The following is a 16,562-nucleotide window of genomic DNA, read 5'->3' as shown; positions in this document are numbered from 1 at the left end:
ATCTTGAGTACATAAAGCAGCTTAAAAGCTCAGAAAGCCTCCCAGCATTGCCCACACCAGCTCTGCAGCCTATGCCCACAGTGCCAAATGTAGAATTGCCATTGATGACCACCCAAAAATGCCTGTCTCAAAGCAGAACAAGGGCTGGGGAGCACAGGAAGCTCTAAACAGCTCCTGGACAACAGCACAGCACTTCTCATTCCTAATCAAACATCTGAGTTCAGATGGCAAGGCTGGGATTTCAGGTCCCTTCCAACTCAAACCATTCTATGACTCTCCCCAGAATTAGTGACCAGAGCAGCCAACGCTCTCCACACAGGTACCTGTCCTCTTAAAACAGCAAGGAAAGTTACTCAGGGGTTGTAATGATTTGTGCACATACTCCTCCACAAAATTTTGTATATAAATACAATACATTATTTATTTCTTTCAAAACTGTGTACAAAATACAGCATACATAACAAAGACATGAAATATTTACAGCTGTAACATTAGTTAAAGGCTTGACCTTGCTTTATTGAGAAAAAAAAGCTCATCAGCTACTGTGGAATTGCTGCTGAGGATGGTCAGGTTGTTTGCTGGACTCAGGCATCCCATATCAGACTGTCAGGAATCACATTAATCTCATTTTCCCCTGGTTATTTTTTCAAATGGATACCTGACACAGTTCTACACAAAGAGAATCTTTTTACATAATCCTGGATATCCAGCCCTTAACAGTCCTTCAAAGAGCTCTGCACTTTCCTCCACAAAGGGTTTGCTTCTGGCACTGTATTGAAGCAGTAAAGTATTGCCAGTCTCACACAAAACTGCAGATGCCAAGCTGAGAGTGTCACAAACCAGCAGATCACAGCAAAAAGCAAACCCTGTTTTCTGTGGACACTCATGTGAGCAAAGCAGATTAAACCTCAGCAGCCAAGGGCTGCCTCACCTTGGCACAACTCAGCACAGCAATCAGCATTAACTCCAGCATTTTGCAGTGTGCTTTTGATTATTCTGGATTCACAGATAACTGCAGTTATTCTGCTCAACACAGTCTAAGTGTTGTGGTGTCTAGTCTTAATTCTAGTCTTAATTCTAATCTAAATAAGTGAATTAAGACTAGTCTTAATTCTAATCTGAACTTCCCTAGCTGTTTCAATTCAGCTGAAAGAAAAGCCTGCAAGTAAATCTGAAATGCATTAATAATAATAATAATGACTAATAATAATATTGTTAGAAGAAAACTTCAGAAACCATCTAGCCTACCTCCTTACTCTTGTATTTTTGTAAATCTCAAAGCTCCTGATCAAACTGATGTGGGAGGGGCATTTTTATTGGCACAAGGATAATCAGCACAATAATTCTTTGCCCATTACCAGGCAAAGCGCGTACATAGAGGGATTAATTCACTAAAGCAGTTACTTCCCTTTGAAGTCAGAGAACTTTTTAATAGTGCTTTTCATCCTTGCTTGTTTCTTTGTCAAAGGCACTGCTTGTTTTACAAATCCCACTTGTTAAGTGTCACTTGCCCTGGTTTTGCTAGGAAATCCTCTGGGAGTCTCAGCCTGTAATGTTCTAAGCTCCACTCAGAGTGAATCATCAGTGAAAGGCAAGCTTTAAAAATGAGATTCCTCTAAGTCAGCCAAAACCAGAAAACCAATCCTTCCCTCCCCAAAACACTTGAAACAGATTGCCAATTACAGCAATTGGGATGATTTTTCATATATTAAGCTTCCTGTCTCTTGATTATTAGTTAATTAGCTCTCCAGCACTGAAGAGGTTTCTGCTGTAAATAAAATGTCTAATTTTAGAGTAAACAGAGACAAATAAAAAAAGCAAATACTTCCCAACCCCCTGCCCTTTTTTCTCTCTTAAAAAAGGGAAAAACTGTGCTGGAGAACCACTAACTTCCAGGAGCAAGGAATTCTAGGCTGCAAATTAACAGTGCCTCCCTTTAAAGTTAGTAAAATGCATTGAATGTGGAAAGGCCACTGGGAGGTAGAATCACAGCACTCCCATTACCCAGCTTATATCTGTCCTTTTGCAGAACTACCAGAGCTTTTTTAACCCCATTTCAGAAAGATTTCAACTCAACCTTTTATGAAAGGAGAACTATAAATAGGCTCTTAGATTAAAACCCTTAACAGCTGAGAAGGCTGGAAAGGGAGGTGGATATTATCCACCTTTCAGGAGCACAAATTGGGGCTGCAAGGGCTTAATTACAAAGATATCCTTAAGAACACACTGAGGGCTGCTATAAAAATGACTCCAATTACAGCAGCTCCACAGACATCACTCCACCTGGGAGAGAGGAAAGCATCAATTCCCTCTCTTTGCACCCCATGCTAATGCAGCAGCACATCCCAAGTGCAGCTCCACCCCACACCAGCTCTGCTGCACGTGGAGAGTCCCTTCTCCCAGGGTGAAAAACAGAAATGCCAGGGATTTGGATTCCTTTGTTTTCACTCTGAAATCTCCAGGTTGAGGTGAGCTACTGGCATGAGCTAAGGGAGCTAAATCCAGTGCTTGGAAGTGTCTCAGGCAGAAAGAAGTTTGGATCTGAACGTGGAATTCATGATTTCACATGAATTGCTCCCTCTCCTGAAATGGGGAACTCATGGTTTTCCCTATGATGTCACTGTGATAGTGTATTCTTATTTATGATGCCATCAATGCCTTCTGTAATTACCAATAAATTTACAATTAGTGTTAAGGGAAATAGTTTTTATATAGCATCAAGGAAGTCCTTATGGTTTCAGTACTCCTGTGCTAAGAATTTTGCAATTGTGCTCAACTGGATATTTGAAGTTCCTTCATATATTGTACCTGAAATCAGAAGAAAACAAATTAGTAGACTCTAAACCCACAGTGAGTTTATGAGGAGAGATCAAAATATCATCCTAAAGCCCAGTGAGAGCCTTTACAATTATGAAATGAAGCTTTACTGTGCAAGTACTAGCACAGAATTGTAATTATTTATATAATATTATAAACGTTTATATTTTATTATCTGTAACAATGAAAGCACTTTTCTGGCTGGCAACACATAATGCAAAAGACATTTTCCTGACAAGCAAGTCTTAAAAAGCCAACAAAAATGAAGAAGCTCCAAATGCTATTATAATAAAAGCCAAAGGGTAATATTGTTAAAAATATCAAACTGATGTGTCCAAGGATTATCCTGATGAACAAGAAAGCCTTGAAAAAAGAACTCCACATGGATTCAGATCTTAAAGCCAATGAAGGTATTTTTAATTCTTATTTTTTTTACATAAATTTTCTTAATACAGTGGGAAACAGTGATTTTGTCTGTATTTTGTTGGTATCTAATCAAACATTTTAACTAGCCTTGCATGTACATACATTTATACCTAAAGTTTTGTATCTGAGCCTTTGAATTAGTGTTGATACAGTCTCAAGGAAAAAATATCCTGAGAAAAAAAGCCAGGCCTTCTTCCTGAAACTTTAATAGCACCAAAGCTACAAGAGATAATTGGTACGAAAGTGGCACTCACCTATCTTGCAGTCACGGTAGTACTTTTCTATTGGGAAATTTTTGGTGAATCCAACACCTCCCATCCATTCAATACATTTACTGGTTGTCAGCGTTGCAACCTATGAAGAGAGTTTCAGAGTTTAAGGATTCAACTTCAGACAGAAGCAGTAAAACTTATACTTTGTACCTGATTAATAAAACAGGGAATAAAGCAGTGACTAGAACAGGAGGGAAGGATGGGTTTTTTGGTATTCATCTTCAGCAAGCCATTTAAGGATAAAAACAACATAAATCAGAGGACATCAGGAGTTCAGTAATTGTTACAGTAATAGTTTCTATGCTGCTCTGTGCAAAAGACCAGCAGTGGTAGGCAAGACAGCAATTACCAAGAGGGAAAAGTCACGCAGTTTTGAGTCATTTTAAGACTCACAGATGTGACCAGCAGAGCTGAAATGGTTACAAATGAACTCTTTACAGAATCATTTCTCATGCCACAATAAGATTTCTGAGAAAATTAAATCTTTCTTGATAAGTGAAAGTATTAATTCACTTTCCTCTTTTAGTGTTGTTGGTTGTTTTTAAAGATTTTATTTATGGGCATGAGCAGCTTATTCTTTGGTGACTAATTTAGATTCTGTGCATGGACTGAGAAACACAGAATGGTTTGGGTTGGAGGGTGTTGGAGGGTCAGGGGGTCGGACGGTCAGAGATGAGAGATCTCTGAAGCCAGGTCATGGAACTTGGGGTTTATTGCAAAGGGCCTGGGTGCAGGGGCCTTTTGGAACTTGGGGTTTATTGCAAAGGGCCTGGGTGCAGGGGCCTTTTGGAACTTGGGGTTTATTGCAAAGGGCCTGGGTGCAGGGGCCTTTTGGAACTTGGGGTTTATTGCAAAGGCCTGGGTGCAGGGGCCTTTTGGAACTTGGGGTTTATTGCAAAGGGCGTGGGTGGAGGGGCCTTTTGGAACTTGGGGTTTATTGCAAAGGGTCTGGGTGCAGGGGCCTTTTGGAACTTGGGGTTTATTGCAAAGGGCCTGGGTGCAGGGGCCTTTTGGAACTTGGGGTTTATTGCAAAGGCCTGGGTGCAGGGGCCTTTTGGAACTTGGGGTTTATTGCAAAGGGCGTGGGTGCAGGGGCCTTTTGGAACTTGGGGTTTATTGCAAAGGGCCTGGGTGCAGGGCTCTGCTGGGAGCTGCCAGCCACAGCTCAGAGTAGGCTTGAGAGAAGAGAAGGGTAGAGAGGATGAGAGGGTAAGAGCTTAAGGGAGTAAAAAAGGAGAGTGAGGTTCCCGTTGCAATACAACAAATCTTCTTCTGTGTTGAATATTCTAATTCTCACTAACCAATCTAGTACAATATACAAATCCTATATCATTTACATCCAGCCTATAAGAATCACTACATTACCATACTGTGCCACATTTTAAACCCTAAAAACTACTCTTTGGACCCCTTCTGCCAAGCTAGTAGGGTCTGCTCTGACCCTTGGACCTGTCTGCAAGCAGAGGGTGTTGTTTGATCAAAAGGGGATTACCTTCAGCTGGCCACACCATTGTTTTCCAGTTGTTCAGTAACTAAGGGATCTCAAAGCTTGCTTTCATTCAATCTCTCTTATAGTTTCCAAATTCTCAAAATCTTTTGCCAGACAATCATATTTATAAGGCTTTCCTGTTTCATCTTCCCCAACAGGAGGGGATCTTAAAACTCATCTCATTCCCACCCCCTGCCATGGGCAGGACACTTTCCACTAGCCCAGGTTGCCCCAAGCCCCACTCAACTTGGCCTGGAACACCTCCAGGGATGTGGCATCCGAGACAAAAGAACATGCAGAGCCTCCACAGCCAAGATGAATTCCGAGTACACAGGGGGTAGCAGAAGGAGCTTTAGCAGCAGTGAGGGAGCTCAGGTACCTCAGCAGTGAAGTACTTGGCCATGCTGGCCTCCTTGATGGCCGGCCTGCCCGCCTCCGCCAGCCGCGCCGCGTTGTAGGTCAGCAGCCTGGCCGCCTCCAGCTGCGTGGCCACCTGGGCAATCTGGTGCTGCATCCCCTGCAAGAGCAGCACAGCACTCACACAGAGCCACAGCCCCTCTGGAGCTGCCAGCAACCAACCATCCTGCTCACCATGCAATGCACTCTTTAACAAAAACATCAGGTCCAGGTGGGAAGTAATTCTGTGACAGGGTCTCTGGTGTCGAGATGACCCCGAGGTGTTAGAAAGTCTCTTTTTCCCAGCCCCACAACTGAAGAAGGAGTCAGGATTCCTCAGCCCTGGTTCTCAAGGTTGTTTATTTTCTGTTATCTATAACATTCTTTTTCTGAGGTCTGTCTAGCAAGTTGGTCTGTGGCACACTGACCACCCCAGAGGTGGTGTTATCTTTTTATACTAAAAACTACCTGTACTTTATTTACAATAATTTTCCAATATCTATCACCTGTGTTAGACAGTCTGTCTCCACTCTAAACCAATCCAAAAGTGCCACCATGACAGCAGAAGATGGAGGCTAAGAAGAAACAGGAGGAAGGACAGGACATGCCCAAATCCCTCCCTCTTGCCTCCTGAACCCCCACTCTAAAACCCCAAAATTCTACTTTTTCACCCTGTGATAAATTCACTATCATTCTATTCAAACTCTTGTGGCTTGTAACTCTTTGCACAAAGTTGGTAATTGTTTCCATGGGTTAAAATTGAAGGCACAGGTATTTTTGACTCCATGCCAAGGTCTCTGAGCCCACTGTCAGGGTCTCGAGTCCTCCAGGGCAGCCAGAGGAATTTCCTGGGTTCTGACAATTCTGTGTTCCTTCTGTGATTATTGACAGAGGTTGGGAACAGTTCCTGGGCCACTGAAGTGCTCTCAGGAACTGCAGTCCTGGTTTCCCCTTTCCTGTTCTTGTATTCAGGAGCACTGGGGTTCTTTTTGCCTGACTGGACAGAGAGTTACCTGTTTAAAACAGGAATATAAAGGATAATTTTATCCCAATCTTAACATCCTCCTCAGGATTACAAAGGCATGAGGAAGATCAGAGCTGCGTTTCGCATTCTGCAACTGTTCACTACAACAAAACTAGGTCTGCTTCCCTAATGAGCTTAGCCAAGGAAGACTTGTAAACAAATATTTCTTAAATAAAAGTGGAGAACTAGCAAGGTCACAACTCCTTTCCTTGCCCCAGAGGCACAAGACAAGATTTAGAAGCAGCTTAAAGGTACAGAGGACATGACTGAGGAATGGATTCAAGGGGAAGTAAAGAGGTGATGGAGCTCACATCTGAATGGTATTACAGAAGAATGGGTTTATTTAAGAACACCCAAATATTATGATCATTGAGAATGAACATTTAGTAGTATAAAACACAATGAAATCTTTCATCTTATTAGAACATTAACACCATTCCCTCAGATCTGCAGAAATATATAGGCAGGTCAAAATACCAAAATGATTTGGCAATTATAAATTCCATTTCCCATTCAAAAGATGTAGCTCCAATCATTTCCTAGGTATCTATGAGTGCTTCCTAAAATTTGCATAAATTATGAGTCGTGCTAATGTTCCTTCTCTTCAGCTGAGATGTAGGTTTCTTTTAACAAGAAAATTACCAGAGTAATTACAATTATGTATCTTCCTTATTAAACTATACATCATTTTTGCAACAAAGAGTCTTTTTCGCTGTAAGAAACAGATATTATAATGAAAACTAAATGTCTTTGTATAACACAGGAAATCTAATAATTCAGTTTTCCTCATCTTTTTATCATTTCTAGCCTCCAGAAAAGCCCTTCCCCTACACCTCATGAAAGGGTATAAAAACTGGAGCACATTCAGTATAGTGGGATACTAAAATCAGAAGGGAGTTCCATGTGTATTATTTTCAAAGAAGGTCAATAAGCTATCAAGCAAAAGGAATATGTCAATAATATTTTTAAGTTTTACATTATTTGTGTGGTACTTGCAAAGGTTGAATTGATGAATTTTACATGGCAGATGAACGTTCATCCAGAATTTTAAAAAAAAATTTCTCAAATATTGAGGAGGAGAGACAAGACATGAAGTGGATCATAAATTATGCAAATCATAATACTAATTATACTGTTTATTATGGTCACTATTCTTTCTTGGAGGAAACATCCCATTAACAATTACCTGGAAATCAAACACGCTCTTCCCAAACTGCACTCTCTCCTTGGTGTAGGGAACTGTACGGTCAAAACACCCCTGGGCCAGTCCTAACATCTGTAAGGAAAAATAAGGATATGGTCAAAAAAATTGATTCATTGAGTGCACCTAATGGAGATGATCATAATTGGTCATCTTCTGGTCAGGCAGGTTGATATCCAGGAGAAAAGTTATTTTCTTCCTACCTAGATATTGTTAAAGCTTGTATAGAGAATCCTAGGAGCCAGAATTTTAGAGTTATCACACAAACTGAGTTATAAAGAATAAAAGTTTGAGGAACAAACCTATTACATGCCCATTTCTTACCACAGGCAAGTATTTGTGAAAACACTACACTCATTTTTTGAACAAAACTTAAGGGTCAACTGTAATTGCAAAAATATTAAGTGTGTTTTTGGAAAAGTTGTAATTGCATAAGAAAATGACTGTAAACTGAAGATCTATAGATCTACATTACCCTATAAAAGGAAAAATAATCTGAATGATTAATCAAAACTATTTTCATAAGCAAAATAATTTCTCATTTTCTAGAGGACACCAGACTGAATTGCAGAATTAGCAATTTATTTCAGAAGTTAGAAACTTAGTGGCGTGGAAGGAGAGATAACATTTCTTGCACTATCTTCCAATGCAGCATTGTGTGTTTTATATAGAATTGTTCTGCAGAACAACTGTACAAGAATTTAGATCAATTTTGTCTTTCCACAAAGGCAGAAGCAGTAAAGTGTCACACCAAACCACTTAGAAAAACTACCTTGAATGATGTACAACAGAAAAAAAAAATATACATAGGAAAAAAGTAAAAGAAAACATTGAAGTCTACTGCTAATCAGCCCCATTATCAGATTTGTCATCTCCTCACATAAATTATAAGAACAAAGTACATCAACTTCAGCACCTGTAATAATATTGCAGCTGCCTTGCACTAAAACCATCTGAAACTGTTTTCAAAGCCACAATTACCTTTTATAAGATCTTCATTATCTTTTAAAACTATTACAACTGCAAAACTAAACTCAATACCACAGGGCTTTAGAGCTGCTGCTCTTGTCAAGTCCATTTCTCTTAATTTGAAGGTGCCAAGAAGGCAGTAATTAAGATGTAACAACTACCTGACCTTAACTTTTAATTAAGGTGTAACTTGGAGTAATTAAGAGTAAAATCCAGACCATGTATTTTACTGGCAGAGCCTTTATATTATTTATATCTCTGGGAACAATGAGGCCCACAGCCCTTTTTAAATGCCATATCAGACAAAGTTTAATCAGAGGTAATCTTTAGAAATTATGGAAAAGCCAGCCCAATTATCAGCATAGAGTATTGCCATGTGGAAAATCTCAATTTCATGAAAATAATTTCTTCTGGTCTGTCTGCAAACTAGGTCAAAAGATAAAGGAGAGTGGCAGTACAGAAATATTGCACAACAAAGTATAAACAAAGAAAAGATTACTTTCAAAAGTAAATTAAAAATATAAAAACTTATCACAAGTAATTTTATTCTAAGGCTGAACCTGATTTCCACTGAGATCAGCAGCATTCTGAAATCCAAACTGACTTTACAGCAAAATACGACATTTTGAAATAACTCCAAGGTTGGTAAGTATTTTCCCTTAAGATGCCATACAGTGCAATTTTCAAACACAACAATGAACTGGAGCAGTTCTGCTAGAGGAAACCACATTTATTTTTAAAATAAGTCGACTTTTTAAAATAAGTTGTTGGGAAAACATCAGCTAGCACTAGGTTACATTTCCCAGCCCCATACAATCCCAGCTGGAAGCATTAATTTATACATTTCAGTGTGTTAAATTTTACAAAGTTAGTTGTCTTTGTAAAATAAATTTTCATAGTGGAAGACAAGAACGTGGACATAATTCAGTAGCAATAAGTTAACGACCAAAAAGAAGCTAATTGCCATTTAATGTTTTTGAAGTCTATTGCTTGTGTCACCACAGGAGGATTTTCCCACCGGCAGCTGTTCCCATCTTTGCTGGAACTTTGCTACGGGAACAGTGACATCTAGTGGCAACCGAGCTTTTAATAAAGTATTTTCCAAACAGCTTTAAATATTCCACAAATTTCAGTCCAGACTCAAATGATATCCCGGCTGTGCTCAGTAAGAAACCAAATCACCCACCTGTGCAGCAATCCCTATCCTGCCAGTATTGAGCATTCCAATGGCATATTTATAGCCTTGTCCAACTTGTCCCAGGATACTGCTCTCAGGAACCTAAAAAATAAAACCACCCAATTATTCCTGTTCTATTCTGCTTTGCAACTACTAAAAGAGTTCAAAAGTTTTATCAATTGTTCCTCATAAGTGAAGGCATAAAACATAAACCATAATTTGATTCCTAGGATACCTGATTAGAGCATTCCATGGCTATAAACTGATGACTGAGAAAAAACTACATCAAAATTTAAGAAATCCAACCCCTCTCTAGACTTCTATGGAAGGAAAATGCTAAAATATGCCCAACAATCAGTGTGTCTAAGGGAAAAAGTAGGGAGTTTAGTTAATATTCTTTCCTTATGTGTGGCCAGGTTCCAGATGTACACAAATTATGCTTCAAGAGCTGAACTTACAATACCTTCACGTTGTCCAAGGTGACTGGGCAGGTGGAACATGCTCTGATCCCCAGCTTGTCCTCCTTTTTCCCCACCTGAAGCCCCTCTGTGTCACGATCCACTACGAAGCAGGTAATTCCTCTGTAGCCCTGGGGGGAATTAAAAATCATCAAAAACTGGTTTTCATACCAATATCCCTCAAAATCTACACCTACATCCAGACTGGGCACAAACCTGATACTTGCATACTCAGCTATGTAATTTTTCACTGGACATATTTTACTATAAAATACTTTTTAGCTTTCCATGTTGTCTTTTAACAACAGGAACTTGTCAGCTAAGTCAGAAAGGTTGGAAAAATGCAAGACTGAGTCCTGTTACTCAGAACACCACCAGTTCTGTGCTCTTCATCTAAGCAACCATGATCCTGACATTTTTATTTTCCCTGGCTGGAGGAATTTATTAAATTGCTCACCAAGTTCACAAGTTTTGTTGGGAAATATTTTTAAAGGTTTGCAGTCAGCTAAGAAAAGGTGCACAGAGTATAAACCTCTAACATCAGATTATCAGTATAAAATCCACAGTTTCATATCTCAGCAGCTGTCACTGAAATGCAAGAAGTCTGCAGCAACTTACTAAGGATGGGTCTGTATTTGCCATGACAAAGAAAACTCCTGCATCTTCTGCCAAGCTAATCCACATCTTTGAGCCATTGATAATGTAGTAGTCTCCCTTCTTTTCAGCTCGAGTCTTCAAGGAAAAAGCATCACTGCCAGACCCAGCCTCTGACAGACAGAAACTCCCTAACTGTCAAGGGAAGGGAAAAAGCCAATTTAATTTCTACAAATATAAATAAATAAGGAAAATACTTATAAGCCAGCATAAGTCTCTTAAATTCAAACATTTTAACCTATTGAATTAAAGTAACTGAGTTTCAGCTATGAAGATTAAGAATAGAAACACTGTGTAATTACACATCTCTCAAAGTCAACTGCTTTACAGTTCTTTTCCACAGTAAATTAAATTTTAATGAAACTAATAAGTGCCTTTCCACTTTTACCTCTCAGCTAGTGATGACAGGATGTATCTATATCACCACAGATCTCAGCTCTAACCAGTGTTTCAAAGTTCACACATATTTTCCAGAGCTGCAGACACACATTAGCCACTGAAAAAAAAAATCCCCACTAACATTACTAAATAATAATATAATTTCAATAGTTAAGTCAAGTAAGACTTTGACTCACTGTATCTTTGGACACCCTGGGCAGGTAAGTTCTCTTTTGTTCTTCTGTTCCATAGGTGGTAAATAACTTATTTGTCAGAGTGTTTTGGAGTTCACACACAAGAGCCACAGCTGGATCAACTTTGGCCAGTTCTTCCACTGCCAATATGATTGAAAAAAATGAAGCTCCAGTTCCTCCATATTCTTCCCCAAGTTCAATACTCATCAGCTGAAATGGAAAAGGTGCAAATGTATAAATTTGTTGGCCCTGATAGCTGGAAAGGCTAAAACTGAATCCAGGAATGAGCCCCAGGATTTTGGCAATGTAAGTTCTCATGGCTGCCCAGTAAGGCATGGAGGAATATTAGTTCTCTTCTCCATCAACACTTGGAGTCATGGTCTTTCCAGCATCCAATTAAAAAAAAAATGGAGGGAGGGAAGACAAGGAACTAAAAGATAAGGTGAAGGATGTGGCATGGGGGAGATGGAAAAAGAATTACAGTAAAAGATGGAGAGTGATAATGCTGTAAAGAAAGTTGTCATGTGATTGACAACTCCAAAAAGTTTAATGATTCATTAGTTCATTTGAATTATATCCCTATTTTTTTTTCATCTATAAATCTGAACAATGCACATTTAGAGACACATAAAATGCTGTTACTTTCCAAATAAAAGATTAGGTAAAGGTGTGCAGACCCCTTGTTCAAACAATCCCTGTACGATGGACTCTTCCATCTTTGCATTCTCATCCATTTTTTGCACAAAAGGTGCAACTCGTTCCTGGGCAAATTTGGTCACTGCAATGAAGAGAAGAGAGAAAATGTGTAAATATTCCATAAATAAATAAATTGACAGTCTCCTTGGGGATCAATATAACAGGAATGTGGTGCTTCTGACAGGTTATGCATGTCAGAAGAAAAAGTAAGCAGCCCAAGCAACATCAGGCATAAAGCACAGCTCCCCCAAAAAATCTCAACATTTGACTAGAAATAAATAATGAAAACGAAATTTTAAGCTCAAATATCCCTTCTACTTGAAACATCTCTGAATTTTAACTGCAGAGATAATAGCTACCCATGTCTTTCAGCATGGCCTCCTCTTCAGTGAACGTTTGAAGTGGAGCACAGGCAAGTCCATCACTGGCTACATTTGGCTTGAGTTCTGATTTGGAGGATCTAAAAGCACAGGGAGAAACCCTCCAAGGAGCCAGGTGTGCTGGCATGTGTCTTCTCAGCTGCTGGCAGCAAACACAGAACATGCAAAGAGTTAGATTTGTATGCAGACAACCGGATGTAACTTTACCCAGTGCTTTTATTCAGTACATGATGAGGAAATAAAACTTACATCTAATATTCAGCGTGAAAGCTTTTGAGAAAATATAACTTCCCCCTCCCCTGTGTCCTAAAAGAAAATATCCTTTAATTACTTTTAATATGAAACAGTTTTCTTCCTGGAAGCTTACTAACACAAGGTTATTCTACAAAGTATTCACAAGCATTTTTTAGTCAATTTTAGTGTTTACAGCAAATAAACCCTGCTGATAGTAGTTATTTTGATAGATGATTTTGCAAGTCTACTGCAAGATTCAGAGTAGTGAGTACTACTTCTGTAATACTCACTTCAGAGTGTATTTCAATAGAATTAATACTTTCACATACAATGACTTTTACAGGCCTGTCAACTTTAATTGACTTTAGCTTTCTCCCTGCTTTTCTAGGGACCAGCAACTCTTGTTTCTAAAGCAATCACACAGCCCCTCATGTGGATTGTTGGCATTTTGCTGTGAAAGGGCCTAACTTTTAACTGCACTGTGGACTTCTGTATTCATATTAAATTCTTATCCACCACTTAATGATTTTCAGAATAAGCACACAGTTTGTAGATAAAGCCCTGGCATTTGAATGCTTCTGTACAGTTAATTTCCACACAGTGAAAATCCCACAGTCAGTATGTTGATAGTGTAACTAATAATTAATGTGTCTTATTTGGTTTATTTATTTTTAAAAGCATGGGAAGGAACTAAATCTAAGTGATTCATGCTTATGCTCCCCATTTGTCCACAATATACAACAATGATTTCAAGAAGCATTGGTTATCCAAACAAAAGAGCAGAAGTTGAGCATTTTACTGAGGGGAATAGTATTAAGAATATGTGGCAAAATCACAAAAATTAACAGAACAGGGGTTTTTGGGAGGAAGCTATATAGAGTGATTATCAGGACATAGATAATGTGACAGCTTTGTCCCTCAGAGACCTAAAGCTTTTGTGTTCAAAGACTTAGTTACCTCACAGCAGGCTTTAGAAAGGCAAGTTTGGTATGAAGGCCAATCTGCTTTCCAAACACAGAATAATTCCTTAGGATTTTAAAGGGAGTTGGCATAAAGGATCTGGCTCCAAAAGGAATGGGCCAGCAGTAGCTAAAATGCACTCCTGAAAAGCAGCACAGTTTGTCTGTGTCCCAAAAAGGACAGAACAATGGTTCTGTTCTCTCCCCCAGCTCCCCAAAGCCACTCTGGGGCTGATCTCTGCTCCAGATTTCTGGCACTTCTGCCTGGTCAGTGCAAAGTGAGGAGACATAAATGTCCCACCAGGACAAGTGCTGACAGATACCCCCAGGAGAGACACAGCTGGGCCTTGCAGGATATGAAAACATATCTGCCAGCCCAGGTTTTTGGGTGATTGTGACCCCCAGAGTGAGGAACAGACTGGCTGTGCCCTGAGCAGGCGCCTGCTCAGCTCACAGAACACAGGGCAAGCCCACAATGCACACTGTGGCAGCAGCATTCCTCCAAAACCAGCAGAAATCTGGGGTCAGGAAGTAAAAATTCCTTTGATCCTTCTAATAATTCCCCCTCTTTCATGTTGGCTTTCAACACTTGTCATCTTCCTGGCTGAAGAACTGATGGGAAGCACATCCATGAACTCTTGTGGAGACAAGAAGCAAAAGTCTGCTGTGATAAGGAAATTCTGATTGTGGCACAAACAGCTGTGCATAAAATAAAACCCAACAACAGAGGTGGTAACAGAGAAAATAAATATTGCTGTGAGAATTCAGTGTTTATTCACATTCAACACCCCCTGGTGACATAAAACAACCACTGGTGAGCAGGGCTAAACTGGATGGTCTGCAACACTTTCAAATGATGATGGAGTTACTGTGGGTCTTCACAAACTAAAGAAAACATTGTTTTAATAGAGATTAAACAATATGTTTAATGGGAGCAGTCAGGCAGGAATGGATTATTTGCAGAACATGCAGCAATGCTGGGGTCACCTGACACCCAGGTATGCAAACATTCACCTGTTGCAGGTCTGCCCTTGGCCAGGGCTGAGAAGGAAAAACCTGAGCACACACATGCACACTTCTATTTATGCACATTTCTATTCTGTGCTGCTTCCTGAGCACTGACAGGGCTGCAAACCATGCACACCTCCTGCTCCTTCCACTACTTCATTCCCAAGTACAAAGAAAAAGAGTGTTTTCCTCCATGGTGAATCACTGGGAATATAAAGCATAAAATCATGGAGTAGTTTGGGTTGGAAGGGACATTAAATCTCATCCAGTTCCACCCCCTGCCATGGGCAGGGACACCTTCCACCACCCCAGAGTGCTCCAAGCCCTGTCCAAGCTGGTTCAGGCATTTATCAACCATGCTTTGGTCAGTAATTGTTTGAAACACTTTGCTCCTTTGCAGGAGCAAAGGAATATTTCTAAAATTCCTAAAAAGGTCACCTTGAAAAGTTTTAAAACCAATGGGATGCACCCAAGGGATGGGATTAATGCTGGCAACTCCCACACAAAGAGCAGCAATTCACAGCTGTCCCAGAGGAATAACAGTGTGGAAATTATGTTTGAGGTCAATATTTAGATTTAAAACTAAATAAACAATCAAGTCACTACATTATTGTGCAGCTTTCTTAGAGGCCATGTAGTATCACTAATTTCAGGCAGTTATTTAAAGAGCATGTGCATTACTTAAATCCTTGGCTGCTGCTTCCCTGCCTTTTCTCCTTTCCTGCTCTTCTTCTGTAGATGGTGATTGATGCTGCCACAGGATTCAGACTGCCTGCTGTACCAAACACAGGCTTTTGAGAATTGGTTGCTGATAACATTGATTTTTCTGTTTATCTCAATTTTTACCTCCATCCCCAGCTCTTTAAAAGATCAGTTCTCCTGGTTTCCTTGTTTGTTTTACAATCTAAAACAAGATTTTAACGCTGGACCTGGCAGCATCATTAAGATATAAACAGAAAAAACCCCAAAGCAATGATTTCCTCAGCTCACTTTGCTTGCCTTGGTGACTGCCACTCCTGTGTCCATCCCAGCTGGTTTCCACACAGCTCCTATTTCCCAGCACAGAAGCTCCCCGATGGGAAGCTTGCATTTGTTTCTAGGGTTGGTTTTATTTTTTTCAGTTTATTTCTAGAGGCACAACACCCCCAGGAGCTGCAGGAGGAGGTCCCAGGCCAGCACATGTCACCAGACAAGGCATGGGTGGTTAAAGCCCGGGATCTCTGCGTGTCTTGATCACAGTCCCAGTGCCTCAAGGGAGTTTAGCAAAACCGAGAATATTCCGAATTGTGAGGGACCCACAGCACCACCAGTGCAGCTCCTGGCCCTGCACAGACACCCCACAATTCGCAGCCTGGGCATCCCTGGAGCGGTGCAAAGGCTGCCGGAGCTCTGGGGGCCGTTCCCCGGCAGTGCCAGCATCTCCCGGGCAGAGCCTTTCACTGCTATAACTAAAGGAGCCCCCAGAGCGCCCCTGCTGCCAGGCCGCTGCTGCCTCCCCACAACCATTTCACCAGACTTACAGAACTTTTCCTAGCGCCAAAGCCCGCACCGCCGCTCCACACACACACCCACAGGGCAGAAGGACAGAAGGACGCTCCCCACCACCCCCGCGCCTCGCACAGCTGCCCCTGCACCCCGGCCAGACACCCGCACCCAGCGGCAGCAGCGGCGGGCTGGAGAGGTGCCGCATTCCCTTGTGCAGCGTTCCCTTGTGCCGTCATCCCTGTCCCTGTCCCGCCCTGAGGCGTCACCTTGGCGCAGCCCCTCAGCCAAGCTCCCGCCGCCGCCGCCATTTTGGCGCCCGCCCCGTGACGTCAGAGCCACCGCCCG

The 16,562-nt window shown here is 40.9% G+C and overlaps 1 protein-coding gene across 3 annotated transcripts; it reads right to left on the bottom strand.

The window, feature by feature from the left end:
• Window positions 1–399: 399 nt before the first annotated feature.
• On the bottom strand, window positions 400–16,529 carry ACADSB (acyl-CoA dehydrogenase short/branched chain). 3 transcript variants are annotated; one of them, XM_030951644.1, is made up of 11 exons: window positions 16,484–16,529; window positions 12,511–12,673; window positions 12,133–12,233; window positions 11,459–11,665; window positions 10,848–11,018; window positions 10,235–10,360; window positions 9,781–9,873; window positions 7,611–7,700; window positions 5,384–5,521; window positions 3,498–3,597; window positions 400–2,808 (listed from the first exon to the last, which is right to left on the bottom strand). In XM_030951644.1, exons 1-11 carry the CDS (start codon window positions 16,523–16,525, stop codon window positions 2,738–2,740), a joined length of 1,302 nt encoding a protein of 433 aa, XP_030807504.1. In that variant the 5' UTR covers window positions 16,526–16,529; the 3' UTR covers window positions 400–2,737. The 3 variants fall into 3 exon arrangements, with proteins under 3 accessions (XP_030807504.1, XP_030807505.1, XP_030807506.1); XM_030951645.1 differs by having other exon boundaries at window positions 12,511–12,670; window positions 16,484–16,527; XM_030951646.1 differs by lacking the exon at window positions 16,484–16,529 and adding an exon at window positions 16,386–16,411 and having other exon boundaries at window positions 12,511–12,670.
• Between the last annotated feature and the right edge of the window lie 33 nt (window positions 16,530–16,562).

Source organism: Camarhynchus parvulus, chromosome 6 (assembly GCF_901933205.1).
Source record: "Camarhynchus parvulus chromosome 6, STF_HiC, whole genome shotgun sequence".
Taxonomy (NCBI): domain Eukaryota; kingdom Metazoa; phylum Chordata; class Aves; order Passeriformes; family Thraupidae; genus Camarhynchus; species Camarhynchus parvulus.
This window is presented reverse-complemented; position numbering and strand designations above follow the sequence as displayed.